Source organism: Pleurodeles waltl, chromosome 4_2 (assembly GCF_031143425.1).
Source record: "Pleurodeles waltl isolate 20211129_DDA chromosome 4_2, aPleWal1.hap1.20221129, whole genome shotgun sequence".
In the NCBI taxonomy this organism is placed as follows: Eukaryota; Metazoa; Chordata; class Amphibia; order Caudata; family Salamandridae; genus Pleurodeles; species Pleurodeles waltl.
The window spans coordinates 386,451,880-386,474,332 of NC_090443.1; the positions used below are offsets into that span (position 1 = coordinate 386,451,880).

General features: G+C 45.1%; 1 protein-coding gene across 4 annotated transcripts in view; it reads right to left on the minus strand.

Moving 5' to 3' along the window:
• The window catches only part of DNM2 (dynamin 2), a 658,491-nt gene that overhangs the window by 83,208 nt on the left and 552,830 nt on the right, over nt 1–22,453 (minus strand). Inside the window, exon 20 of one of the 4 annotated variants that reach the window (XM_069231530.1) lies at nt 14,215–14,615. The exons of 1 other annotated variant lie outside the window; for it this stretch is intronic. In XM_069231530.1, the coding sequence (XP_069087631.1) occupies nt 14,546–14,615 (70 nt within the window). In that variant the 3' untranslated portion in view covers nt 14,215–14,545. Of the gene's footprint in view, nt 1–14,214; nt 14,616–15,626; nt 15,750–22,453 lie in introns of those variants that run through there. 2 more of the 4 variants (XM_069231531.1, XM_069231532.1) reach the window with 2 other exon arrangements.

Genomic DNA, 22,453 nt, shown 5'->3' on the forward strand with positions numbered 1-22,453 from the left:
GGGCTAACCCTTTAGAGCCTGCTGAGCACCTCTTTAACCACTATTATTTAAACAAAACACTGCTAAACAGATTTACACCAAACCAACAAAAGCACACTGAGTAAAGTTCTACTTTGATGCAAGGACAGTGTAAATTCGTTCTGTGGTTTACGTTGTAGGCGTGAGCAAACCTTCCTATGGGTGAAATGCAAGAACACTTTTTCAGCTAGCACCCCAAACCCACCCAACCCCCCAAGTTTTTTTTTCTGTCAATGGATCTTCACAAAACGTGGCATGCTAAAGCTTAGTTAAGCCATTACATTTCTAAATATACCCACAGGGTCCAAAGTTAAGGACAAATACAAAAAATGTATTTTCAAAGGAAAGTGCATCTGAACCATAACTACACAGTGGAGACTGTCAATGTAAGAGTGTGTGTGATATATATATATATATATACACACACACACACACACACACACACATATACCTTACAGTTGGTGAAAGGTTCTGAGAATATTTAGTATCTTCTTCAGTGATATGACCCATAATGCCAAAGCATTTACACAATTGTCAATGAAAAGGTTGATTTAGGGCGTAGTAACGTCTACTTTTATGTGTTTTTAAACTTGCCCCACCACAGATTCCTCGAAAACCTTGCTTGGCGTTTTAACAAACATCCTGGCCAGGCTTATTCAATTCATCATCTACTTCAATGCAGACAGACGCAAAAGCAAAGCAACTCTTTCTTGGGGTATTGGCGATTACAAGTACAAAAAGCCAACAATTGACATCGTTTTCACCTCTCTACAGCAATCTCTCAGTGAGAAAGTCACCAAAGCCTGTTTGGTCAGAGCTTGCTTGCCATTCTGGGAAAGTACTCCAAGGAGGTTATTGCATTTGAAAGGAAATGTAACCACTTACTTAAAAAACACTAACGATCGGTAAGGAATTCAGGCGGACACAAAGCATACAAAAAAATTCTACAGACTAGTCAAACGATTGTTTATCTTGTAAAATTAATACAAATGTATAAGTGCATCCATTTCTAAATGTGTTTCTAGGGGAACCCAAAATGGTACTGCCATTCAAGAGACTGAGAAAATCATATTTCTAGCTAAACCAAAGTCATATATAAACACCCATACATCTTTAAGTTACATCGGTGTGACAAGAAATGTAATTTTGTTTAAGTCTGTTACATTTCAGAGACGGGAGCCATTAACTTTCAACTCCATCACACTTGTTCCCGGCCAGCACAGAGGCAGAGGAAATGCCACATTGCAGGAATGGTCCTGTATTTAGGAACACTTGCGTACTACAAATTTCTTAAGTGACCTGCAAGGTTACAGAATGTCTCAACTCAAATATTAAAATTCACAATGATACACTTTAGTATTCAATAAAAATAATGATATATGGGCAGATATTTTTTATTTGTGCTACCTAAGCTTTAATTAGGCTGTTATTTAAACTTATTTGTGTATTTGTTTTGATAAGCAGAGGGCTGGATTTCACTTGCAGGAATTCCGCTCAACAGGGAACTGTTTTTAAAATGTATAGCTTATGCAAGAATACATTTTAGTAGTGTGCATTATGGTTTACTGCAGCACCACTGTACTGTACACAAAATATAATATTGACAAACAAACTACCTTGCAGACGGAAGCCTGCCTTTTAGCAATGACCAATTCATATGTTTGGAGTTGTGTCCATGCGTACAATGGGAAAACAAACTGATGTCTGGAAGAGAAAGTATTGCGTTTTGTGTGTTTACATGGGACACATGCTCGTTGGTCTTTAATCTCCTTCAACCCTTGAGTGTTTGTACTTTACAAATTTTAACCACATATACCACTTATAACTTTATCTTCTGAATATTCAACTCAATATTCAATTCAAAAGCAGCGTTTTTCAATTAAAAGTGTCTATTTAGATTGAAAGTGGGCAAGATGAGATGGTTTTAGGTATCTTGCATTGGAGAAGTAATTCTTGGCAATGGACCATAGTAAGAAGAGATGACCGCAGGAACTATTTTAAACGATTTCTTTTTAAATCAGGTAGTGAATATGATTCCTTTTTTTTTTTACTTTGCCATGAAATCACAAGGATACTTCTAAGGTTTCTTAGATAGAGTCAGGTGCAATTTATGGCAGAAAATAATTTTATTTCACCTACAAGAGTTGCTTCATAACAGAAAGACTCATGGTTTCACTGATCTGGCGGCACCACCGTATTCTACTTCATTTTGAATGGATGACTTGTGATAACTGAACATCTTCCAAATAGCCTCACAGTTGATCGTGGTTATTGTACGGGCTTGATCGCAGTAAGTTTTAAGTGCGGAAATGGGACCTCCCCAACTATCAACTTTGAATCCATTAGGTTTCAAGCCCATTACTGAACATGAAAAGATTGCGAGGCATCAACAAAAAAATGACCAAGCCCTAAGAGTCTGCTTTTCTTCTAAATCAATATCAGAAAATAACAAGGAACATCAGCCCATCTGGTCTACAAGAAATCTTTTCCTACTAAACCGAAATAAAACTTTTTAAGCAGCAAGATAATTTAAAATGTATATTTCAAATTTTCTCACGACTTAAAGGTGAGGAGGAGTAAATAGTCGAGAATGTTTCAAAGACGAAAATTTCCAAAACATGTATTACACAAGAATGTTTGATCTTTTTAACAGATCGACTTAACAGCAAGGTTAAACTAAGCTGTTATGCTCCCTTCAACATTATCTTAGTCCAGACTTTGCCACAAAGTGGACAAAATAAATAAATAGAGGAACTCTAGCATAGTCTGGATTCGATGCAGTTACCTGCTCACTTGCCAGTTTGTAAATGTATTTTTCCTATGCGGGCTTATAAGGATCTCTAAGAGAGGAGTAAATGTGTTCTAGCTGCTACGGCCGCTGCCTACAAAACCAGAAGCCCACGTACTATTTACTTGAATAAAGTGTGTAGTAACTGAGGCAACGCAGTGGCCGGGGGCTTTAAACAATTTTTCCCTTTTAAAGTCCTCTACTTAAAACAAAATTGGAACATGCTACAACATCTGGTAATATACGAAATACAAAACAGCATTTTTGCACAACAGCTTGGGTAGCTTGCTTTTACACACCTGGACTAGCCTTCACAGTTAGGTAAATAAACCAATATGCAATTGTTGACCACAACAGCAAAATGTCTTGCGTCCGATGTGAGTAGCTCACCCAGTCTGATTTATCTTTGCATTTTGACACTTTGTCCGATTTAAAGTTTGGCAGACGAAGTAGGGTCTGTCAGGATAGTCGAGGACATTACCTCTGCTATACCGAGGGTAATCCACCTGTCAAACTTAAAGATGACCGCCAATGCTGCTGTCTGTACAGTGAAAGGAACCACTGTCACTGCAATTCCTTTCAATAAAAGTTTGGTGTACGACCGCCAACGGGTTTTGGAGGCTATGTACCGAACTATCAACATTTTTTGTTTTTCAAATACAAACCCAGAAAGTTGGAGTTTGTATTGGGAAAAACGAGCAAGTTACTTACCTTCGGTAACGCTTTTTCTGGTAGATACACTAGCTACCTGTGGATTCCTCACCTAATTAATTCTCCCCATGCGTAGCATTCAACGGAAACTTCTCTCTAGCTCTGCACGTCGGCAAGGACGTCACAATTGCCCGAACCCACGCAGCTCCGCCTAAAGTCATTGCGGCAATAGGAGGCCCTCGCCGGCGTGCGGACGTCAGTTTACGCCATTTTTTACGTGCCTTTGAGACGAATAGATAAACATTGATAATCCAAACACTTCATGATCATACTCAATAAACATTTATAGAAAAAGCAAACGTCAATAACAGAAACAATACCAATGCTCCTTCCTAAAAGTTCTACACCATTATAAACAAATTTAAGAACTTACAAATAAACAGAAAAGCAACTATATACACAAATGTACAAAAATAAAACATACAAATGCACACCCAAGGAGATCTCTGTATGACCAGACAGACAACGGGGAGGCGGGAGGGACCGTGAGGAATCCACAGGTAGCTAGTGTATCCACCAGAAAAATCGTTACCGAAGGTAAGTAACTTGCTCTTCTGATGGATACAACTACCTGTGGATTTCTCACCTAATGAATAGTGTCCCAAAGCAGTACCACCTCGGAGGAGGGTGTCCATCTGGTCATACCAGGAACTCCTGCAGCATAGACCACGCAAAATGGCCATCCCTCCGCACCTCCAAATCCAGGCAATAGTGCTTCACAAAGGTGTGGAGGGAAGACCAAGTCGCGGCCTTACAAATGTCCGCCACCAGAACACCTCTGGCCAGGGCCGATGAGGTCGACTTGGCCCTGGTGGAATGGGCCCTGATCCCCTCAGGAGGATCCTGCTTCGCCAATGAATAACATATCTTAATACAAAGAACGACCCACCTGGATAGCGTTCGTTTGTGGACTGCCTTCCCCTTCCTCTTCCCCACGTATCCAATAAAGAGTTGGTCATCCAAGCGGAACTCTCTCGTCCTGTCAATGTAAAAACTGAGAGCCCTCCTGGGGTCCAGACGATGGAGTCTTTCCTCCTCCTTAGATGGATGCGGAGGAGGGTAGAATGTCGAGAGAGTGATATATTGTCCGAAGTGGAACGGAGCCACTACCTTGGGGAGGAAAGCCGCCCTGGTCCTCAAGACCACTTTGTCTTTATGAAAGGTTGTAAAAGGTGGATGAACAGAAAGCGCCTGAAGCTCACTCACACGTCTAGCCGACGTGATGGCTGTTAGAAACACAGTTTTTAAAAACAAATACCTTAAAGGGCAAGAATGAAGTGGCTCAAAGGAGAGTCCATCAAAAAAGTTAACACCAGATTTAAGTCCCATGGGGCATGATAAACGGAGTGGGAGGAAACCTATTGGTAAGCCCCTTCAAAAACCTCAATACTAAAGGGGATCTGAACAGCGAGGGTTGATCAGGAAGACATAAGAAGGCCGACAGGGCCGAAAGATAGCCTTTGACAGTGGCCACAGCGCAACCTTGCTGCGCCAACGACAAAGCAAACAGCAATATATCTGATAGATGGGCACTTAAGGGATTAATTTGTTGCTCTCCACACCAATGAACGAATTTATCCCACCTGCTCGCATAGACCGATTTGGTGGAGTGTCGCCTGGCCGATAAAAGAACATCCACCACCTCTGGCGGGAGAGAAAAAGCACTCAGGTTGCCCCGTTCAATCTCCAGGCATGAAGGTGCAGGCTCTGGAGGTGGGGGTGTAGAACAAGAGAGGAGGTCTGCCCTGAGAGGGAGACGGAGCGGAGAGCACAGCGAGAGTTGGAGTAGGTCTGCGTAACACACCCTTCGTGGCCAATCCGGAGCTATTAGAATGACTTGGGCCCAGTCTTAGCTAATCTTCCTCAGAACCCGAGGAATCAAGGGTATGGGGGAAACGCGTAAAGCAACTGGCTGTACCAGGACATCTGAATCACGTCCCCCAACACTCCTTGCATCGGATACTGAAGGCTGCAGAACGACAGGCAGTGCGCGTTCTCACGAGTAGCAAAAAGGTCTATCCAGTGGAAACCCCTCTTCCGAAAGATGTAAAGAACCAGATCCGGATGAAGACGCCACTCGTGATTGTCTGAGAAGAGCCGACTGAGGCTGTCCACACGCACGTTTTGAACCCCGGCCCGATGGTTTGCTATTACGCAAAGCCGATGGTCCTGAGCCCAGGACCAGAGTCGCAGAGCCTCTCTGCAGAGAAGGTTCGACCCTACACCTCCCTGCTTGTTGATATACCACATTGTGGTCGTGTTGTCCGTTAGAACTTGAACCGACTGACCGCGAAGGAAAGGGAGGAAGGCCTTAAGGGCCAAACTAATCGCCTGCAGTTCCAGCAGATTGATATGAAACATCTGCTCCACTGGAGACCAATGACCCTTGATCTCCAGGTCCCCCAGATGCGCTCCCCACCCCAAAGTGGAGGCATCCGTTATCACTGTGGACACCGGAGAAGGCAGTGAAAACGGCTTTCCTTGAGACAGGTTGCCGTCCGCAGCCCACCATCGGAGATCCGCCGTAGCGTCTCTGGAGATCTTTATCGTCTCCTCAAGATCCCCTTTGTGTTGAAACCACTGCCTGCGGAGGCACCACTGAAGAGCCCTCATGTGCCAGTGTGCATGAGTGACCAACAGAACGCAAGAAGCGAACAAACCGATCAAACGAAGGACCTTGAGGACTGGAACAACCGCTCCTTCTTGAAACATTGGAATCAACGCCTGAATGTCCTGGATCCGTTGTGGCGGAGGAAAGGCCCGATTCAATGTAGTGTCCAATACTGCCCCTATGAACAGGAGGCGTTGAGGGCTCTAGGTGACACTTTGGAACATTTATTGAAAAGCCCAGACTGAACAACAACTGGGTTGCCAGCTGCAGATGATGCAACATAAGCCCCGGAGACTCGGCTTTGATCAACCAATCGTCCAGGTAAGGGAATACCGCTGTCCCTTTACTTCTGAGGTCTTCTGCAACAACCACCATCACCTTCATGAAGACCCGAGGTGTGGAAGTAAGACCAAAAGGAAGCACCACAAACTGGTAGTGTTGCGACCCCACCACAAACCGGAGATACTTCCTGTGTGACTTGAGAATGGGAATATGGAAATAAGCATCCTGCAAGTCGACAGACACCATCCAATCCTCCTTGTTCAATGCCATAAGTACCTGTGCTAGAGTCAGCATTTTGAATTTCTCCTGCTTGAGGAACCAATTAAAAATCCTCAGGTAAAAGATAGGCCATAGACGACCATCCTTTTTGGGGATCAGAAAGTACCTTGAATAACATCCCTGACCCCTCTCCTGCTCGGGAACCAACTCCCCTGCACCTTTCAACAATAGGGACAGAACCTCCTGTTCTAGCAACAGGAGATGATCTTCTGAACAAAAGGAAGGACAGGGAGGGAAGGGAGGGGGAATCTCCTGAAAGGGAAGGGCATAGCCTTTTCTCACCACGCTGATGACCCAGGAATAGGATGTTATGGACTCCCACATGGGAAGAAAAAGAGAGAGCCTCCCCCCTACCGGAGAGGCATGGGACACTATGGCAAGAGGACTAGGGCTGCTTTCCTTGTTGCATCCCTCCTGAGGAAGAGGAAGGGTACTGCTGCTGGGTGGCCCCTCTAGTGCGGACCCTACCCCGACCCCTAAATGATCGATAAGAGAGGCTCGAAGACTGCTGCGATCTCCCACGAAAGGAAGCCCCTCGTCCAAAAACTCGCAGCCGCCTAAAAGATCTAAATGGGGTCGAAGCAGCCTGCAGGCCCAAGGACTTAGCAGTGGCCCTACACTCCTTAAAGTGCTCTAGCGCAGAGTCCACTTTAGATCCAAACAATTTCGCCCCATCAAAAGGCAAGTCCAACAGCGTGGCCTGAACGTCTGAAGAAAATCCAGATGTGCGCAACCAAGCATGGCGCCTGGTGGCAACAGAGGTCCCCATGGCTCTTGCAACAGAGTCCATGGTATCCAGCCCTGACTGAATGACTTGCGTAGCCACTGCCTGGGCATCCAAAAGTAGGCCATGCAAGTCCTGAGGCATGTCTGGTAATACTGTCTTCACTGCGTCCATTATTGCGTGTATGTACCTGCCAAGGATGCAGGTTTTCAACGCCATGCTACACGATGAAAAATCTTTCTTGGCAGACTGTTCCATACGATTGGACTCCCAGTCAGATGGAACTCCCGGAAAAGAGCCAGGAGCAGACCACGAAGAAAAAGGATGTCTGCACGACCAGACTCTCAGGAGACGGATGCTTAGACAAAAATTCGGGGTCTCCAGGTGCAGACCTATATCATCTGTCCACCGACCTGCTCACAGCCGACGAGGTGACAGGCCTCTTCCACACCTCTTCTATTGGCTCCATAAGAGCCTCATTGAATGGCAAAAAGAGGATCCGCAATGGCTGTGGCAAGGTGCAGTACTTCTGTCAGAAGGTTGGTTTTAACCTGAGCCGTAGGCAGGGGAAGTTCCAGGAAATTTGCAGCCTTCCTGATGAAGGAGTGAAAGGTGGCTGCCTCCTCTGTATACTCCCTAGGGGAGGCCAGATCCCATTCCGGGGAAGTATCAAGTCCACTGGCCGTATCCAATCCTGGAAACTCACTCTGGGGATCAATCTCCCCATCCTCAAGGATCTGCTGCTGGTACTTCCTCTCCTCCAGCAACCTGAGGGCCTTCCTTCTGGATCTCAATTTGGCCTCCAACCCCAGCATCGACATGGAGTGCAACGACGTCGGTGAATGGCGCCGAGAAGGCGTCATGACAGGATCTCCGGATCCTCCCGACGCCGCAGATGGATCCATCGGCGCCATGGATAAAGGCCCTGCACCCGTCGACACCATCCGGCTTCGAGGCTCCATCTCATCAGACAACGGCGTCGAATGTCACTCTCTCGACGTCGACGGCTGCGCCGCCGGCACCGGCGCCTAGTTAGAATCTCCTGCCGGACAGAACGGCATAAACAGCGTCGGCCTGTACGGAGCCGGAAAGCCTAGGTTGAATGCCAGGGGACAAGTGGGACCAGCCGGCACACCACCTCCCTGAGCCATATTTTGGAATATGGCAAAAATGGAATTTAGAAATGCCGCCAGAGCCGTACCCGGAGCCGGGAACGAAGGATAGCCCTGAGAAGCCGGCGCCGGACTGGACTCCTGCGCGCCTGGATGCGCTGGAGAAGTCTGTTGACTTTGAGGCTCCACAACCTCAAAGACCGACGGTGCCGGGGATGTCTGCGGAGTCACTGGATGTGGAGACACCGTCGAGCTAACTTCCCAAGACTTACGACTTTGAGTCGACGGAGACCTCGACTCTGACCGGCTTCTGGACCGACGCCGGGAGTCACGATGACGCCGTTTCTTGTGACTCGACTTCCCAGAAGACGATCCATGGTGCCGCTTTCTCTCTTTCTTCGACTTGGCTAAGAAAAACTTAGCCTCACGTTACTTCAAGGCCTTTGGATTCATCTTTTGGCATGAACCACATTCCTGGAAGTCATGATCCGAACTCAGGCACCAAAGGCAGTTGTTGTGGGGGTCAGTCACCGACATCCGACCTCTGCATTCTCTGCAGGGTTTAAAACCTGACTTCTTCGGAGCCGACAAAAACACAAAGTATCCCTTCCGAAGAACTAACGACACAGGTAGCTAGAAAGTAACTGTTATCGAAGGCACGGAAAAAAGGGAACTGACGTCAGCACGCCGGCGAGGGCCTCTTATTGCCACGATGACGTCAGGCGGAGCTGCGTGGAGTCGGGCAATTGTTACATCCTCGACGACGTGCAGCGCTAGAGAGAAGTTTCCGTTGAATGCTACGCATGGGGAGAATTCATTAGGTGAGGAATCCACAGGTAGTTGTATCCATCAGAAACAAACCTATTGTGTTCAACTGCATACTTTGGATTTGAAAAAACATGCAAAATATCTGCAACCTTGTGATCACAGATAACAGGATCTTTAAATAACACCAAAGGCAATAAATCTCTTCCTCAATAGTTACTGTACATAATGAAATTTGTCAAATGTCATTATTTACAGTAAAATCACTAGAGTCACGGCCCTTTAAGACTTTCAGACTCTGCTTTTCTATTGCCATTTCATGAGATCTAACCTGACTACTTCACACAATCTTATATCACACACCACATCAGTGCTTGGTCTCAGTTTCAAGTCCCCATGACATTTATATGTCCATTCTTCTTCTGTTATCACAAGATTGCATACTGCACAGTGGTTTAAATCCACTGGTCCAGTAGAATAATGAACAGCAAATGGACCAATCTTCCTGACCAGGAGATATCGTGGTGGCTTGGAGTATGCAATGGTTATTGCCATGGAACAGTAGTTCAAAGTAAATATGACATTACTTCAATCATTCTCCCACCACACTGAAGCCACAGCATACCATTTGTTTAATATATTTTAGAAACTGCTTTTAAGTCCCAAGGTGATCCGTTCTCCCTTGATATAACGGTTTTACGATTCAGTAGACCCAAAGCATGTTAGTAGTGGGAGTAGTGTGGCTTGTAGTACAAAGACTACATTTTCAAAGCATATATGAGGAGTTGCCCTGTATGTCTTTTTCAAAGAGTACAGCATTGCTCCTTAAAAATGTTTTATTAACTGTACATGCACTTTAAGTCAGTTTACAAAGTAACCTTGACCATGTAATATGTCAATATGGTCAGAGTAATATATGACAGCTTGGCATTAACTGCTCTGAGAATTCAAAGGAGTTTCAACTTTTGGCAAGAGGATGATCTCAATAACCAAATAAATCCATGATGCTGCAGAAACTGCTGCCTTTCATTTTCGTTATCAGGATTTAGGCATTCAGTAGTCCTCGCTCTCCTGGGACTATGATAGGAGGCATAAAAGAGTGCAAGATGCTCCTTGTATAAAGTATTTTTATCTGTACTTTTAACTTAAATCTTTATTTTGCAATATTTAATTTTTCACTAGTGATATTTTTCAAATTTGCTGGCATACACAATGTAATAACCGAATTTTTCTCTTGAGGCATATTAAAGCACATTTGCAATGATTTGGTTAAAACTGTTTTAAAAAAGGGCACGCCTACAGCCACGCTAATACAGATGCAAATATTTTTTTAATGATAAGTTTGTTATGTTGTGTTTGCATCTTATGTTTGTCTGCATTTGAGTTACTCTTTCCTGTGTTTATTTTGTACTAGGTTTTGTATTCGATTTTTTCCTGAATACTCAACTGTATTTTTCTGATAAACGATGCATTGTTTCACTGACTGATAGATCTTTTGCACTTTTTTGTTTCATTCACAACACAAGCTTTGTTTTATGGGTTTCCCAGTCTTTACTTATATCCCTTTATTCAAACAATGAATATGATTAGCCAAAAACCCAAAGACAGAGGTTAAAACCGCACAGCTGTTTTTTTACAGGGTGAGGGAATCAAATAGTAAATAAATCCATCTTCTTTATGCACTCCAAAATACACCTTTCCCAGTTCCACTATCATTCTTCCAGAAAGTGGATCAAAAGGTCCGATCATTGCTCTGGGATGGAGGACCGGCCAAGATCGCGTTGAATAAAGTCCAAAGAGGAGTGTACAATAAGGGGCTGGTGGTCCCAAACATCCTAAAATATTATTGGGCCTCCCAGCTGGTAATTAATGATTGGGTATATGCGGACCCTCAAGAACCCGCAGTGTAGGTGGAAAGGGGGGCTCTTGGAGCTAGAGGCTACCTTCCTGTATTACATCGGACCAAGCCCCAAATATCATTACCAGTTCATACCGAAACGGTGGTTGACATATGGTGGGCGGTCATGCACTTACTGGGATGGACGGGGAAACTGACAGAACAGACCATGCTCTGGGACAGCGATCACCTGTCTGAAGTTAGTGGGTTGCGGGGACTTTCAAGTGGGAACTAATGGGGATAGAGAGGCTGGGAGACATATGGAATTGGGGGGGGGGGGTGGCCGGACTTTCGAGGATCTACAGGCCGAGTTTCAACTCACAGGCACAGATCATTACCACTATCAGCAAGTAGTACACGCCCTTAGAGTACACCTTCCACGGGGTACATATATAGAAGACTTCACCCCAAGAGGACAGACTCTTGCTAGACCCCAAGAGTAAAAAGGCCACCTCACTCCTATATAAAAAGATCATGAATAACACCCCAGAAATCTTGGTAACACTAAGGACCAAGTGGGAGGCAGAAGTGGGACAAATGAAGGATGAGGAATGAGGCGAGGCACTACAAAGCACAACAGTAATAACCATTTGAGTGGGGGTTTCGTCTGATTCAATTAGGCATCCTGCATCAGGTATAGTACACACTTGACCCTTCTTCATAAGATAGGAAGGTCTCAAAGAGAGGCCTGCACATGCAGTTGTGATAAGGAGGGCACATTTCTACACATACTGTGGTCCTGTCCAAGGATCCAACCCTACTGGACAGAGGTTGCTGGACTGATGGCGAGGGTAAGAACAAAGATCACTTTAGATGCCTAGTGACTACTGCTTAATGTAAAGGGAGAAAGTACATGGCTCAAATATGTGGCAATTTGGATGATGATTGGGGCTACAGTAGAGAAGAGAAATATCGCTGGGATGCAGAGGGAGATATCACCACCCACAATTCGGGAATGGCAAAACGACATGGATTGGTGGTGAAGTGCAGAGAAAGTTATATACCAGGGAAGGGGTTGTATGCAAAATGGGAAATGATCTGGAGTCAGTGGGACTCCTACCAACAGACTGAGATAATGCCTGATTAACTATACCTAACGTCTTATGGAAGGTGTATAGTATAGCACTGCAAAAATATGTACAACGGTTTTTCTGGTTACAAGAAAGGAGGTAAGGAAGAAATGCATGATCACGTGGGATGACAACGTGTACCCTGGGTTGTACACTGTTTCATATGTACGCTGTGTGCTGCGACCACTACCGTCATTTCACAGTGTTTTTGATTTAAAAAAATGAATAAAAACATTTTAAAAAATAGTAAATTAATATCCAAACTTAGTGCACGCTTCGTGAGGGAAGTTGGATGGAGGGGATGTATGTTTTCCATTAAATTACCTTAAGCAGTGCTATTGTAAAATACCTTAAAAAAAGCTTTCCAAATATGACATCTAAGGTCTTAATCCCCATCTCTAGTACTTTACTTTCACAACAGTGCTGAAACAATGTAATTGAAATGACTGCATAACTAAACATTGCAAAACAGCATACATGTGCATAAGTGATAAAAGAACAGAAAAACATGGGTAAATATATTGCCGTAATTTTCATACCACTTTATGCAAACAGCCTCAACCTTTCCAGTCAATGCTGAGAACGTAAGACGGTTTACCCAAAATAGTTCTATACTGGATTTTTTTCTCCATTTTTAAGAGCTTTAAAAAAAACTTATGGACTAGACAGTTAATATGACAGAGGATATTTTGGATATCCCTTCACTGAAATAAAGCAAAACTGCTACAGCAGTTGGTGTAGGATCTTAGCGAAGGTTTAAAATAGCATTCTCAGTTCTGGAGTTTAATTTTGCACTTAAAGGGCCACACAGAAAAAAGTGTTGAATTGCTAAGCACCATTTTTCTGAAACAAATGTGCCAGAATAAAATAAATTAGACTGAATTTCAAGATAAACAATGTGCCTCAATGCACGTTTCTATCTTGAAGCTTGGATGGAGCTACAAGATCCACAACCAAACGTGTGTTATACGTATATGAACTGAGGATGGGAAGAGCTGACTGGGTGAGGGAGAGAGAGGGGTGAGTACAGAGCTGGAGGACTGAACGCAGGGCAGAGCAGGGCAAACGCCAACTTTCAACATTCAGATTCTATGATCATGACTTTCCATTGCACAGCATCAGGTCTCAACTGGTACAGCCTACTTAGGAAGACACAACTTACCATTCCACATGTTTCTGTATGTCTCTTACATAAATCTAGGAAACTAGGAATTAATTAAATTGAATTAAAAATTAATTTGCGAGGCTGGGGCAGAAAGGTATTGAAAACAAGTATATGTTCATATAATAACTATACATACTCATGTGTGTACAGAAAGAGGGAGCCAAATCACTTGATCTGTTCGAATGAAAAATGGTTTAGCTAAATTATTCTAAAAAGTTACTAAAAGTTTCGTGAAAGTACAAAAGTTTACCTTCCGAATACATTCAAAGGGCCTCCGTGCCAGACTACCTCTTTCATGTGCTAAACTCCAAACAAAGTGCAGCATCAGATCCCCTGCCAGAAACTCCCCAGACTGTTTCCTTTTGGATACACTAGTGGTATTAAGCACACAGGACAACATTAAAGCAACAGTACTGTTGGGGGAATGAAAAGAAACAAGGCGCCAAAGTGCAGCAGCGCTCCTCTGGCCCCTTCAGGCCTGGTTTCCACTTGCAACCAAACCGTGTGCAGCCCTGCTGCTCATACTAACAAATCAAGTCACACAAAGTGCTTTGACCTGGAAAAAGTGACAAAAGAAGACGTCTGTGTGGCAGAAACCACCTTAAGAAGAACTTAGTCCTTTTCTTTAATAGGGCTGGAAACTAAACAAAATGCATAGTCGGGCAGAAAATACATCACAACGGAGGGTATGGAGAATGATTGTAATACTGTTGCTTTAATATCGCCTCCTAAACTACGTCATCTGTTCTCTCAAAGGGAAAAAAAAAGAGAAGTGCACATAGGCGCCAAACCTCATTTTCTGTATTTGCACCCTATTTAATGAGACATTCTGGAGTGAGACACAAATGGCACATTAAGGCAACAGCATACACGGCGTAAACAGAGACCCTTGCGGGGGTATTTTCAGGCGGTGTCCAGGTTTCGGCCAGGATGTTAGTGCAGGTGTCCGGTTTTAGAAACTGTACACACCAAGCCCCACACGCCTTTTCCACAACCGGTCGCAGGTATGAATTTGAGAACAAAATCCCATTTTTTTCCACCATCAAAATCAGTAGGTACTGCGTTTCAGCAACAACGCCTGAAATTAGTACACAGGAGAGCTCCGCTCCTCTCCCCCTAACGTCTAATCTAATAGCGAAGGCTCAGCTGGTCTGATAATGGTGGGTCGGTTCGGTGCTGCTGGGGGTCTTCTGCTGCAAGAAGAACAGAACAGAACATGGGAAAAAGGGAGTGGAAGAAAGAAAAGGAGTGAGCGCTGGATGACAGGGAGAATTACCATTTGCAACTGAGGAGAGAAAGGCCTTCGTTCAACATGCAAAATATCAGCAAAGCATGCCACAAAGAAAATCATGTACAAAAGGTGCTGCTGTGCTTTCTTTCACAGTCAAATGTTATAGGACTCAAAAAACATAAGAAAAGTGAATGTTCAAGGCGCGATCAACAAAAGCGGGCTTTAGAATGTGTTAGCATAAGGTTAAGACGATTCACACAAGCTCTAATGTGGAAAACGAAATCATGCAGCTGAAGCAGATCTAGGACTTAATTCATGATGCCTCAGCACCGTATTTTAATTGGCATCCACCATCTCACATGAACTAAAGTCAACAAATGAACAGCCAGAGCGAGCCAAGAATGTGGCTTGGCTCTGCGAGCCCATGCACCATGCGTGCCCGGAACATTATTTGGCATGTAAATCATGCAACAAACAATTTTAAAATATGACAGTTCTTCAAAATTCAAAAAAGTGCCTGTAACATACATAAGTCTTGACTTAATACATCTGATATCACTGTACTGAGATGCATTTATTGAAAGTGATACTTTTTGAAAGTAAACGTAATAAACTTTACTACGTCATTAATAAACTAAGCGGCAAATCAATTGTCATGTTTCTCCTATATATGGTTTCGATTCTTAATATACATGGAGTAACATATACTTATTAAATCATACACAAGGTTTTTCTACAGTGTACATGATGAACTCACAGGTGAAGGTGCTCTCGTATGGGATAACGAAGAAAAAAGGGGCTCAAAATAAAATATTGGTCTCTTTTATTTCAAAGGGCAATACTTTGTCATTCATTCTTGTCGCATTAGGTTAAAGCATGGGTTGCTGGCTTGAGCATCCAAGAGGACTTTGAGCTGAGCTTGAGGCAGGCTCGAGCTTTGAAATGGGCAGTGTCTGATACGGCGCCCTTTTGCATGTTGAATAGATTCACGATGGTGGGACAGTCGGTATATGCAAGTTAACAGGTGTAGATCTGCTTTCAACAAGGTATTTATCTCCCTAGTGGTATTTTCGTGCATAGATATATCTGTGGACTTCTGCAAAAAATTAGGAAATATACTTTCATGATAAAATAAAACATAAACATTAAAATACATCCCCAAGTCTGATTAGCAATTTGTGCTCACTATCCTCTGCATTGCGATTAAGACAGGCGACTGCATTATGCACACACTCAGTTAAATATTAATAGAAGGTGAAGTGTCTGCTTGCACCAGGGACCACTTTTCCGTTCCTAGTACTGGTCTTGAAACATACCATGAACCCCTAAGCAAAAATCTGTACTCATTCTTTGTGTCCTAAAGGGAAAATTACTAACCTGCAAAAACATAACACTTGAGTATAGGCATCCTTCTCAAATTCACAACTTATGAACTGTTCCAAATTAGTGGGGAGGAAAGTTCTCACTAATTGAAGGGTATGAATCTAGAATCTGAGAAAGATTCAATCCTGGAGAAGGGACACTTGCTTGTGATATGCTCATATTACCAGCTCTTGAACAGTTACCAACTGTCAAGAGAGAAGTTCAAGTTTGTAGATAAAGGCAATTTAAGAGTAGTGTACCTGGGAAAAGTCTACTGCAGTTTGCAAATTACTGACCTGCAAAAGCAGTTCTACAGAAAGGATGTCCTTATCAAAGGAACGGTTGTTGAATCACTCCCCGTCGATGGGGAAGGCTCACAACCACAAAAGAAAGGAATAATGTCCAAGTGCTGAACGTGAAACAAGCCCAATGCGAAATTCTCAGTTTTATTCCAGAAACAGGAATAGAGTGCACACTTAAGAATTCACAGTAACCACCCTTTGAAACCAATCTACACACCTTTTAACATGCAACCAATGTTTGATGTTCAGGCCGCACAGTCTGGACACTAAAATCCTTCTGCTGCCACTGCCTTTCATCTCTCAGCAGCTGATCTGTCGTAGCAGTTTATATTCTAACGGGCTGCAGTGGGGAGGTTGAATGTCTATTTCTCGCTCTCTTAAGGGCCACGAATGGACAAAATTACCTCCCTTCGTAATAATTTTTATGTGGACAATGTATTTTCTCGCAGATTCTGCACAGCAGAGCACGCATGGCTTTGCCTGTATCCTTTTAAATTTTTTCTAACATTTGGTAAAGTGTCTCATACAGGTGTTCACCATCAAACCATTCCGTTGGGCTGCAGTATCTGCTGGAGTGAGGACGCAACAAAATTGATTTCCCCTCGATGACCAGTTCCTCCTCCACTTTGTCGATATTTGGGTGTCAGGTATTGCAGCAACTTCTGCATTCAGTCCCAGTGGGCCTGCGCCCTGGGAACATTCAAGTGTTGCAAAAAAAAGTCCAGAGTCGCTTTCTAGACTTGGGAAGGACACTGGTATGTGTTGCTCACCACTGGAAAGCCATCTCCCAACCAACCACGAATGAGTGGTGCAAAACAGTCATTCTGTGGGCTAAATCTGAAAGTGTGGACCTAAAATGCGATGAACCCAGAGGCCCAGAAACAACAGTTATTTTGAAAGGGACAAGCTGAACTCCAGATTTGAGGGCCTATCCAAAGATGATACCCTACTCCTGTAGGGGACAACACAATCTCAGCTTGGAGCTAACTCAGTTTGAGCCCAGTGGAATAAAGCACACCAGACGCAGCGTCCCCCACCGCCCACCCCCATGTTTCTCCCCAAATTATTCCCTAGACACCCCTATTCCCCGCATGCGCACTCTACTCTTCAACCTCACAAACAAAACTCCTTTATTTTTTCTTATGCCCATTCACCACTAACAGCTGCACAGCTGCATCCTTGATGACCTCGCACCAGCAGTCTAATTGCTCTCCCTACCACTACGTTCCATCCAGTCCAACATCCTGAACAGAACTGCCAACCGATTTCCCCCATGTTTTATAAGGTTTTTTGTTTCTCTAAAGAACAAGTTACTTATTTCTGGTTACTCCTTATTTGGTAGAGACTATGTGGCTGTAAATTCCCTATCCTGGCATATTACCTAGCCATCAGACTGGAAAATCTTGAGCAGTACCTCTGTGTGCCGGAAGGTGATGCCGATTGGCTCTGTGTCGGCATCATCTGTGTTGAACGAGCAGGGTGCATGTACAGGTGTTGCCCCAGCGTGCTGACATCAGTTTCTTTGTGTAACTATTTCCACACCAGAAGCACGGAGCCACGTCAGAAGGCTGACTGACCAGTGTGCAGATACTGAGGAACTACAGGGCCCTTATAGTTAAAGGAACTATTTTGCAGAACTGGGAGGACTGGTAAGGAATATGTGGCATTCCCAAAGGTAAGTAACTTGTTAATCTGATAGAGACTTCTAAATGTAGACTCTTTACCTTAAAATAGATACAAAAGCAATACATCCCCCGAAGATGGGTCTGTGAACTGGCTCACACCAAAAAGTCCTGGTGGGGCAAACTGACAAATTTCCCAATATGATGGACCGAACTATCAATTCAGTAGTGTTTCGTAAATGTTTACACGGATATCCATGTAGCCTCATGACAGATGTCCAGGACAGGGACTCCGCTAACTGCCGCAGTGGTCGCAGCTTTGGCTTGGACAGAATGAGCCTGGAAACCCTCAAGAGGTTGCCCGTTGGTGAGTGAATAGCAGATCTTAATGCAGAGTACAATGTACCTGGAGATAGTCCGCCTCTACACTGCTTTCTTTTTCTTCGCACTGGTGACTCCCATAAAGACCCGATTTTCTAACCGATGTTCTTTGATACAATCAAGTTAGGAAGACAATGCTCTTTTTGTGTCCAGGATGTGCAGTCTCGCTTCCTACTTGGAGAGGTGTGGTGGAGCAAGGTCAGCCAGCAGTGTGGTACTTTGGCCGATATGGAAAGTTGTCATTACCTTAGGTAAGATAGAAGCATGGGTGCGAAGAACCAGTTTATCTGGGAAGAAGCTGTTATATGGAGGTTGAACTCCCTGACCCTCCTGGCCAATGTGATAGCCAACAAAAAAATAGTCTTGAGTGTCAGGAGTACAACTATGTATAGGTTCAAAAGGGAAACACATCAGGTAGGTGAGCACCAAATTAAGGTCTTATTGGGGCATAACAAAAGGGTTTAGAGGGACATGTTTTTGAAAACCTTACAGGAAATGTGTCACAACAGGTGACTTGAAGAGAAGGGGTGAGCCATCAACCGCAAGAAAGCCGCTATATAGCCAAAAGATACTCTATAAATGTGGTGTGTGTGTGTGTATATATAAACTTGTCCCAGTGGCAGTCGTATACAGTCTTTGTTGATGGACAACTGGAAGTCAAGATGACCGCCACACTTCGGAAGGGAGATCAAAGGCTCTAAAATGCCAGCGTTTAATTTCCCCGTATCACGAAAGATGCGCAGGTTTGCATGTAGGACCTTCCCTGTTGCTGCAGCAGGAGATAATCCCACAGGGGCAGCCTAATTGGAGGATCAATGCTGATAAGTTCCGCACACTAAACTTTCTGTGTCCAATCCAGAGACACCAGGGTGACAGGGGCCCAATCTGTCCTAATCCTATTCAGAAATCGGGGTAGAAGTGATATCAACGGAAAGGGATACACGAGTCCCGAGCCCCGCTCAAGATAAAATGCTTCTCCAAGTGAGCTCTGTCTTGCAAACTCCAATGAACAGAGGTGCTGATATTGTGTGTTCTCAGCAGTGGCGAATAGCTCTAAACAAGGTTCTCCTCAGTTGTGGAAGAGACCTTACGCAACCTCTGGATAGAGAGGCTGTAGGAAGCTGGCTCTGTATTTACTATATCAAAATGAAATATAGGCCCTCAATACAACCCTGGCTGGTGGTTTTAAAGCTGCGGTAATACCGCCAACAAGCCGGCGGTAAAAAAAAATTGGACCCTGGGAGTTACCGCCATCCAACACCGCCACTTTAAGACACCGACCGCCAGGGTGGTAACGGCCGCTGGGCTGGAGACTTCGGTCTCCAGCCCGGTGGCCGTCACATTCCCACCCTTGGGATTACGACCCAGCCTACCGCCATGGTTTCCGTAGTTTTTGTACCGCCACGAAAACCATGGCGGTAGGCACAATCAGTGCCAGGGAATCCCTTCCCTGGCACTGATAGGTGTCTCCACCGCCCCCCCCCCCCACCAGAGTCCTCCCCCACCTGCTACTGCCCCTGCACATATCCACACCCGCACCCATATACACATGCATACCCCCACCTTCACCCACTCATGCACACATACATACCCATACACCACAACACACACCAACATACCTTGTCACACACATGCATCCACAACACACAACACTCATTCATGCATGCATGCATGCATGGCGACTCAAACCTGCATGCACGCATCCCAAAACATACACCCCCCCCATCCCACCACATACACACAACACCCCCCATCCCCCTCTCCGGAGAACTCTACTTACCTGCTTGCAGGGGGTCCTCCGGCTGGAGATGGTCCGCAGCGCAGCTGTCAGCAGCAGCGTCCGCCAGCAAAATACCGCCAGCCCATATCATTGTTCATGATATGTCGGCGGTGTTTTGCTGGCGTGACGGTGCTCCTGTCAGCAGCATCGCCTTACCGCTGCCATGACCGTCGGCGGTGTTCCGCCAGATTTGTGGTGGAATACTGTTAGCGGTCATGATACGCGTTGCCGGCTGGTAACCACGGCGGCGGTATGTTGGCGGCCGTCGCCGGGACGGTAGGCAGTCAATACCGCCAATGTTGTAATGAGGGCCATATTGTGCACAGAGTCCAACGGTTCCCCAAGAGGCTTGATAGAGGCAATAACAGATAAAACTAATGCTCTGTGGTAGTGTGGTCGAGCAGTTAGGCTTATCAGAGGGTAGTGTTAAGCATTTGTTGTACACACACAAGCCATAAGTGAAAACACACACTCAGTGACTTAACTCCAGGCCAATAGGTTTTTATATAGAAAAATATCCTTTTGTTAATTTATTCCTAGAACCACAAGATTCATTTAGCAGGCAGGTACATTAAATGAAAGGTACTTTACACAGTAATAGTTAGAACTTTAAATGGAATCAACAATGTACACAGCTTTCTTTAAAATGGCAAAAAGCTATTTTAAAATTGGACAATGCAATTTTCAACAGTTCCTGGGAGAAGAAAGTACAGTACAGTTTTGGTGGTAAGTAATCGACTTACAGGTTCAGTCTCCGGGGCATAGGTAGCCCACCTCACGGGCATGGGGCTGTGGGTGCAGTGCGTCTCAAGGCCTCGGATATTTTCGTCCTGGGCAGTCGTAGTTGGGGGGGGAGGGGGAGCAGGGTGTGTATTGGTAAGGGGGGGTGCCTCAGCATTCCCTCTGCAGGCGTTATCGTGGTGGTGCAGAGAGGTCAGCCCAGGGTGGACACGTCGTCGGAGTCGCCTGGGGGATCCTCTTTGGATAGATGTTTTCTCTGGACACGGGCCAGGGGTGTTGGGTGCAGAGTACTTGGCCTCAAGCTTCTGGAGTGAGTTGAGAGTCCCTTTAAAGTTGGTTTCTTGTTCTTCCTTTTGGACAGGTCCGCTGTCCACTGGAGTTTCTTGGTCCTTGGTGATGCAGGCAGTCCCCTGTAGGCTTTTCAGGGGTCACTGGTCCTGCAGAACGTGTTGCTTCTTTTCTTGCAGCATTTCGAAGCAGGAGACGGGCCGGTTGGGCTGAGCCTTATCAGTTGTTGTCGCCTCTTCTCTGCAGGGTTTTCAGCTTAGCAGTCCTCCTTTCTTGAGGTCGACCATTTGTGATCTGCAAGGCAATGATGGCCGAGTTCTTCCCCCTAACATTGAGAGCGCACCCCAGGTGTTATATGACTAGCTACATGTCCTGACAGTCCAGGCATTGTGGTACAGGGCCTACGACCCCACTTCACTCTATTGCAGTACTACAAGGCGGGAGTGTTGTCTGTGAACACCTGACTCATCCTTACTTTGATGGAATGGAGTAAGGATTTCTATGCCAAGCTATTCGTTCTCAACTCCAACAAACTCTACTGGAGACCCACGTCCTCTGATCTACACCCAGGAGTGATGCATCTGTTACCACTGTGAGATCCGAGTGGGGAAGGGAGAGGGTCTGCCGCTGATTCAATTGCAGTCCGTAAGCCACCACTGCAGATCTTTTGCAGTACCCTCTGATATCTGGACCAGGCTGGAAAGATTTCCCCAATGCTGCGTCCACAGAGACTTCAGGTCTCATTCCACAGCCTGCATATGCCGCTGAGCATGCTTTAGCAGCAGGAGACAGGAGGCCAAGAGGCCCAGTGGCCTCAGTCTGTCTCACTGAAATCCAGGATAGAGGCTGACATCAGAATCGTAGCCTGAATATACTGGACTCCACTCTCCACAGGATAGGCGCTGAATTGAACAGTGTACTGAATGGCGCAGATAAAAGTGAGGAGAGGGAGTCTGGTGTATCTTTAGTACATTTATAGGGGAAACATCCTTTATGCCGACTTTTTTATATCGAAGTCCTGGTTAACGAAAGCGGAACAACACTTTCTTTAACCACGACTTCGTTATTTTGTGCCTTAACCACGCATGTCCTGAACGAACATGCATGGTTAAGGTACAAACAAGGGAGTCGGCTGAGGAGGACGACGCAGATGACGAGGCGACGACTCAGGTAAGTGGGGGTTTTGGGGTGGGGGTTTTAGGTTTTGGGGTGGGGTTGGGGGGTGGGGCGTTTTTGGTTTTGGGGAGGGGGTTCGGAGTTTTAGGGTGGGGTTGGGGCGTTTTTGGTTTTGGGGTGGGGCGTTTTAGGCTTTGGGGAGGGGGTC